General features: G+C 48.3%; 1 protein-coding gene across 2 annotated transcripts in view; it reads left to right on the forward strand.

Annotated features, from left to right (window-relative positions):
* Positions 1 to 1,674: 1,674 nt before the first annotated feature.
* The window catches only part of Susd5 (sushi domain containing 5), a 40,703-nt gene continuing 34,486 nt past the window's right edge, over positions 1,675 to 7,891 (forward strand). The window contains exon 1 of one of the 2 annotated variants that reach the window (XM_021173074.1): positions 1,675 to 1,965. In XM_021173074.1, coding sequence (XP_021028733.1) covers positions 1,866 to 1,965 — 100 coding nt within the window. In that variant the 5' untranslated portion in view covers positions 1,675 to 1,865. The remainder of the gene's footprint in view (positions 1,966 to 7,891) is intronic. The other variant, XM_029481087.1, reaches the window with a different exon arrangement.

Below are 7,891 nucleotides of genomic sequence, written 5' to 3' on the forward strand. Positions count from 1 at the left end.
GATAATGTTTAAAATGCCATCAGGGTTAGGTAGTGAGTTGCAAAATGACTTCTATGATGTTAGCAGGCACTGCCGTCAGATGGGTCTCCTGGTGTTCTTGCAGGCAACTTTCAGTGTCTCCTCCAGCCCAGACATGTGAGATCTCACCCCTAGGTTGTCTTGACAACCGCTAAACTGAAAGGATCTAGGTAAATTCACTTATACTTACATGGGAATGATTCTCAGCCCTCACTCCATCAACACCTACCTCAAATACCTACATTTGAAATGGGAAACTTAACCACCTAAAGGAATTAATTCATGCTGGTTGCTTTGGAGGAGAGATGCTGTCCTTTTAGTGTAATCTGAAAGTTATGTGGGGGCTAGCAAGATGGTTTGGTTGTTAAAGGCACTTGCCTTCTAATCTTATGTCCTGAGTTTCACACACACACACACACACACACACACACACACACACACACACACACACAAGTTGTGTGAAGCCTTGGGCTACGGTAGCACTCACTATCTGTGGGGGTGTTGGTGGGAGGGATGTGAGTGTGAGGTTAACCTGGGCTAAATAGTGAGTTCCAGATTAGCTTTGGCTCATGAAAATAATGTGAGCTGGAAAATGATGTCTGTCTTATGCCTGATGTGGTTCAAATCCCAGACCATACTGTGAGAAGCCAGTTTCTCCCATAGCTCACTAACTGCAGACAGTTACTCACGGTTTAGCACCAAACTCCTGCTCACCCTTCAGCATTTGGTTCACCTAAACAGGACTTTTCAAAAGGACAAACTATGGGACTGTTACATCAAACACAGGGCAGCCATGTTAAGGGCACATGGCACCCATTTACTGGCTGCGTACATTAACATGAAGGGGATTTACAAACTGCACAGAACCACTGCTGTACTAATCTTAACAATGCTATTATTCTCTATTGATTGAGTAATTGAGTCAGGGTCTTGCTATGTAGCCCATGCTGGCCTGGAACTGGTAGCAATTCCCCTGCCTTAGACTCCAGAATGCCAGGATTACAGGGACATTGACCACCAGGCCAGGCAAGAGAGCTGGGGCTATGTGCTCTCCAGTGAGCCGCTGCTGGAGAGGCAGGACCCTGTGAACTGGAAGGGATCTTCTGTCCCAGGTGGGACCAACCTTGGGGCTGATAAGCGTCTTAAGACACTTAAGAGTGAAGCTGCTCAGACAAACCACTCTCCAGACCTGGAAATTCTAAGCGCTCTGGAGGTCACCAAGATCTGAGTGATAATGATGTTTAGGAACTCTGAGGTGATGAAGGAAATGCCTTTGAAGGAAATACTTAAATTAGATGCGCTCCCTCTAACCTCTGCCATCCTCCTAGTGTGTTGAGATTATCAGCTATTACCACCACGCCCGGTTCTCTGCGGGGCTGGAGAATAGAACTCAGGCTCCAAGTGCCTGCCAGGCAAGCCCTCTGCCAACTGAGCCACATCTCCAGCCCCAAGATGGCCTTTTCCTAATAGGATGGAGGAGTTCGCTGCCCTGAGGACCGAGGCTAGCAAATCGGCAGCTTCCCTTCTTCATTTAAAAAAACGGTTCGTTTAAAGAAGGTTCTGTCTATAAGCCTGCGCCCAGTCAACCCTGCGTGACGACGGTCCTCCCCTCGGGGGTACCCACTGCCCGCCCTCCAGGCCCCGGGCGCAGCCCCTTTTGGCACCACAGCTCCCAGGTGCCCGGCGCGAAGGCGGAGCCGGACAGCAGCCGCCTGGGTGGCGCCACCGAGACCCCCGGGAGTTCGCGGGTCCCAGCGCTCCGGCTGCGACTCCCGTAGCATCCCCGGCCGCGGTACCAGCATCCCCCGGACTTCTCTGGCCGCGCTCAGCCCGCGGACGCCTCCACCATGAGCGCGGGGCCACTATGGCCGGCGCCCGGCAGCCTGCCTGCGCTCTGCGCCGCGCTGCTCCTGCTGGCTCTGCAGCCGCCCCCCGTGCGCGCCGAGGGTGAGTGTCCGCAGCCCTGAGGCCAATCGGGCCGGAGATGTTGCCAGGGACTGGCCACCCTGCGCCCCAGCATCACCGGCCCCGGCCCTTCCCCGCGCTCCCCACCACCCCCTGCCCCCCTTTCCCCCCGAGAGAGCTCCAGAGTCACGTCTAGGCTGCCCTCGAACTTCCCCTACTGGGACTGATTTATTATATTCCTCTTTTTCTCAACGTCTATTAAGTGGGTGCCCCTCCCCGAGGATGATGTTAGAAAATCTGCGAGTTGTCCAGGAAGATCTTGTGGGGATCAATGCCCTAGGCCAACAGAGAAGCAGGGTGTCTCGGGTAGAGGACACAGCTCCAGCTGAGGCGCTTGGGGGTTTGGGGGGACATGGAACATACGGTTTAAAAACAAACAGCACGGGCGGGAGCCGAGCTGCCAGGTAGGGGTGGATGCCTTGGGACAGGGGATGGAAAACCAGGCAGCGGCCAGATGATGCTGACCCACTTTGTCTTATTGAACCCGAGCTTAGCTTTAACATTTTTAAACATTTAGTATTCACTCTGTGTTTGTGCTTTGCTTTGTTTTTAAAATCCGAATTCAGTTTTAATTTTACAAATTCGGGGAAGGGGTGTTTACATGCATGCTTGCCATCCTATGAATGTGGAAGTCAGAAGACAACTTGGATTCACTCCTTCCGGGTGCACTGTGCGGGTCCCTGGGATGGAATTCTGGTCATCAGGCTTGGCAGCAAGCACCCTTACCACTGAGCCATCCCGCTGGCCCTTGAATTCAGCTTTTGATACTTGCCTGAAACTGGTGGGATTAGAGCCCTGTGTCAATACAATTTCCGTTTGAAAAGCGAATTCAGCTGTGTTTAGACGTCGGAACAAAACCCCTCTGAACGGGAGGAAGTGAAGGGAGCCTGCTGTCCTCAGCCTCAGAGCTGAGTTTCTAGAAAGCCCACCCTTAGGACAACCTCGACCAATAGGGGAGAAAAGCCCTAGGCTGATTTAGGAAGCTTTGCGTAGATTGAAATATCGTTATTTTAATTTGGTAAAGCATAAGAGATGAAGCTGAAGGTCAGGGAAAGAAACCCCTGGTGCATGAGAAAACGGTGAGGGGACACTGTCACTCCACATACACGACGGGGGCCAGGTTTGTATGTGTCATGCTAGACTTGGTCATGGCTTTAAGCATTAAGAGAGAATATTTTTTAACTCTAAAGGTTGTTACGACTCCTAATTAGTTACCAATTAATTTATGTGGCAGTGCTGTAGAAATATCCCCGCCACTGAGCCATAGCCTCGGCTCCAATATTTTAAAATCAAAATAAATAAATAAATAAATAAATAAATAAATAAATAAATATCGTTTTTAGAAATCTAGATATGCCTCATAAAAATTACCATTTCAAATTGTAGACCTGCGGTTTTATTTAGTTGTACAATGTTTGCACATCTAATTCTAGAACATTCCATTACTGCCCCACGGAACCCCTTTGCAGTATGTCCATTGGTAATGCTTTGGGATTTCCGGCCTGATGTTGAGTTATGAAAATTCAACTGATTTTAAAGAATGCAAAAGAATGCACGTAGAAGGGTTGGGGTTAGTCCTAACTTTTGAACAATGTCTACTTTTGTTCCAATTTTAATTTCTTCGACCAGAATCTCTTTCCATGATGTTTTATCGAGTTTCACCCCATTATGAACGCTTAAGCGGAATGCCACATGGATGAAGACCAAAGTTTTGTGCCTATCTGGCTTGGGGAGGGGCAGAGAAAAGAGAAGGCAGGATTGTCATCGAGCAAGGAGAGACTGAGGAGCCCAGCACGTGTTTGTTCTTACTGGAAACATTTCCTGTTCCCATCACCCCCCACCCCCGCCCAACACGCCTTCCTTTTTCCTCTCTCCGATCGACCTATGGAGAATTATGAGCACACTTCATTTTAAGGAAACTCCACATACTAAGCCCTCCATTGTATAGCGGAGCCATGGAAGAGTTGTAGAGCATACTGTGAACAGATTCCTTCCTCCCTGGGTCTGTGCTTACTGGCCCTCCACACACCCACTTATCTGAGTCTATGCAGGGAGGACGGGGATTGACTGTTTAGCTGAGAATCGTTATTATAGATATTTGAAGATATTTGAACAACAACAAAAAACCCTCAGTCTCTTAAAAAATTAAAATTTAGGGGCTGGAGAGATGGCTTAGAGGTTAAAGCCCTGACTGCTCTTCCAGAGGTCCTGAGCTCAATTCCCGATAACTACACAGTAGCTCACAACCATCTGTAATGGGATCTGATGCCCTCCTTTGGTGTGTCTGAAGACAGCTACAGTGTACTCACATACATAAAATAAATTTTAAAAAATTAAAATTTAAACAAAAACATTTAGTAAATGTGTGACTAATCCAACATGTCTCACATACACAAAGTAAGGGACCACTGTATTTCTGCATTTTACTTTGTTTTCCGTGTGTGTGTACAGGTTGTGCATGGACACTTCTTGTGGGGTCCAGCAGTTGGCGCCAAGTGTCTTCCTTAATCCCTTCTAGTTTCATGGCGGGGGGGGGGGGTGGAGTGTTAAAATTTTTTTTTTTTATTATTTGTAATTATAGTGTGTGTGTGTGTGTGTGTGTGTGTGTGTGTGTGTAGGTGCCTTTTGAGACTGGTGATGTCGGATTCCCCAGGGGTGGAGTTCCAAGGGTTGTAAGCCACCCTGCGTGGGTGCCGGGACCCAAACTCTGATCCTCTGCAAAAGCAGTTTGTGCTCTTCGACACCGAGCAGTCCTGGCCTCCCCACCTTGGTTTTTGAGACAGGGTTTCTCAATGAACCTGGAACCAACCTGTCATCAAGTCCTAGGCATTCCCCTGTCTCCACCTCCCCAGTGCTGGGATTCCAGGCATGGGTAGCCATACTCAGAGTTTATGTTACTGGGGAGTGGGCACCTGCCACATTCACAAGTGGAGGTCAAAGACAACTTTTGGGAGTCTTTTCTCTCTTTCTACATTTACTGGGGTTCAAGGATCGAACTCAGGTTGTCAGGTTTAGGAGGAGGCAGGCTCCCTTACCTCCTGAGCCATTTTGCCTGCCCCTGTGGGAGCTGGGGACTGAACTGAAATCTTCAGGTTAGAGCAGCAAGTGCTTTACCCGACTGAGTTATCTCCTAAAACTTACTTTTTGATTTTTGAAATAGGGGGAGGGGGAAACCTTCGTATTAGCTAAATTCAAATGAACTGCGGGTAATGAATCCAGAAGACTCATATATACAGTTCAAGTCGACAGAGTAACTACTGCATACCAGGTAATGTCCTTGCTGACAAAGGCAGAACGATGGATGAAGAGAAATGGGTTCTTCTATCAGGGAACCTTAAAAATGCCCAGAGGTACCTAGGCATGTTGGTGCACACCTTTCAAGGCACTGGGGAGGCAGAGGCAGGTGGATCTCTCAGTTTGAGGCCAGCCTGGTCTACAGAGTGAGTTTCAGGACAGCCAGGGCTCCACAGAGAAACCCTGTCTGGAAAAAAAAACTCAAACCAAACTAAACCAACCAATCAAATAAAGAAACGACCGAACGCCTTTAATCCCAGCACTGGGGAGGCAGAGGCAGGTGGATTTCTGAGTTCGAGGCCAGCTTGGTCTACAAAGTGAGTTCCAGGACAGCCAGAGCTACACAGAGAAACCCTGTCTCAAAAAACCAAAAAAAAAAAAAAAAAAAGAAACAAAACACCACAGGAGTGCTGTGATCAGCTTGGTGAACGCAACCGGCAGCTTCAGTCATTGAGGAGATTTAAAATAATGATGCTGCGGAGTGGAGACACTGGGATTTGGTGGCAGGCATTGGGATCAGGGTCTGCTTCGTCCCTCTCTCTCTCTCTCGTCTAAAAGGATTTGGGGGCTCTGTAAAATATCCTTTTATTTTCTAGTTTGTTTGCTTTGGTAGTGAAGTCTTTGGGTTTGAGTTTTTCTTGTGGGGAGATTGAAAATATTTTTTTTAGAAATGTTACTACATTCTTAAATTTTATTTTGTATGGAGGGAACGTGAAAGCACGTGGGGGGCGGGGGACAAAGGTGGGAGTTGGTTCTCTCGGGCAGTGACCAAGATGGGTTTAGGGGTTTAGAAGTCAGGTCACTGGGGTTAGCAGCCCGGAATTGTGATCAGCCCTAACGTGATTTAATGTCTTGAGGAAATAAAGGAATATTCAAAATTGGGTCAATTTTGCAAAGATTTTGGTTGTTCTTTTGGCTTTTCTTCTTCTTTAGTTTTTGTTTTGTTTGTTTATTTTTCAAGGCAGTATTTTGCTATGTAGCTCTGGCTGTCCTGGAATTTGCTCTGTAGACCAGGCTGGCCTTGAACTCAGAGATCCACCTGCCTCTGCCTCCCAAGTGCTGGTATTGAAGGCGTGTGCCACCACTGCCCCCACCTTTCTTTTGTTTTTGAAAGAAAAATAGTCGTTAAGGCTCAGGGATCTCTGTGGCAGACAAGGCAGACAAGACTGAAGGAGTAAGGTGGGGTGGGGCAGACTTCAAGGCAACAGTGTTTCCCAAACACAACAGATCAGATACTCATGAACTCAAAGCAGTTCTGACCCTATGCACAAGGTCGATACAAACTCATGCCAGACAAAATCTCGGATTGGAGAGAGGAGGTAGGCACAAAAGTTTCAGCCCCTTGCTGAGGAAATACTGGCATTTGACTATTGCTAGGAGAGGGAAAGCCAGTTTCTTCAAGGAAGTGACACCTGGCACAACAGCCAGGTCAGGCCCTTTGCCAGTCAGCCAATACAAACAGGAAGCTGAATGGGCAGGAGGTGGGGGAGGGTCAGGGAGGAGCTGAGAGGGGGGTGGGGAAGGGGGATGGCTACCATCAAAATATGTTGTATGGAAATCAAAGCATTAGTGAAAACATCATGGGGGGGGAAACTCACTGCATCTAAATGAGTGTTTCTCAACTTGTCTGATGCTGCGCCCCTTTAATACAGTTCCTCCATGTTTTGGTGACCCCAACCATAAAGTTATTTTCATTGCTACTTCCTAACTGTAATATTGCTACTGTTATGAATCATAATGTAAATCTCTGCGTTTTCCAATGGTCTTAGTCCACCCCTGTTGAAAGGGTCATTCTGCCCCAAGGTGGTCAAGACCCCCAGGTTGAGAACCACTGATCTAAACTGGGGGGGGGGGCACAACAATCTAGAACTGAGTCGGGCTTCCAGGCATGCCTGTGGGGGGCGCTGCTGATGGTCATGTTTTGTTTTTTCCCCTGGAAGCTCCTCTCAGGAGCTTCAGGCTGAGCTCCCACCTCTCCCTCTACTCATGGTCACACACACACACACACACACACACACACACACACACACACACTGTACCCCAAGCTCTTTAGTGGACACACACCCATAGACAGGCTTCAGAGAGTCAGGGTGCAACAGGTGATGTCCTTGTCTTTCACAGCAGAGCAGAAGCTAGCAGACATAAGTGATTTGGTTGTGGGGAGTCCCTGTAGTGTCCTACGAAAAGGGACCAGGAGGAGTAAAGTACCTGCTATATCAGGGACACCCCAGGGCAAAGGAGGCAGAAGGGAGCAGTGAGGGCAGCCTCAGAATCCTGGGCACTGTAAGACACCAGCACAAGGGACCCAGGATGAAGAGCCTTGACACATCTGTTTTGGAGGAAGGATTAAATGAAGCATAGCCACACCCATACCCCCTCCCCCCCAGACACACCACATGCATCACACACACACACACACACACACATATATGTATGTATGTATACAGACACACACAGATACGGACACATAGACAACACACACAGCACAACACACATACACACACACACACACACACACACCCCACACACATACACACACTATATACACACCAGCAAGGTCTCACTGTAGACCAGGCTGACTTGTAGAACTCAAAGATCAGCCTGCCTTGGCCTC

The sequence above is a fragment of the Mus caroli genome, chromosome 9, assembly GCF_900094665.2.
Source record: "Mus caroli chromosome 9, CAROLI_EIJ_v1.1, whole genome shotgun sequence".
Taxonomy (NCBI): Eukaryota; Metazoa; Chordata; class Mammalia; order Rodentia; family Muridae; genus Mus; species Mus caroli.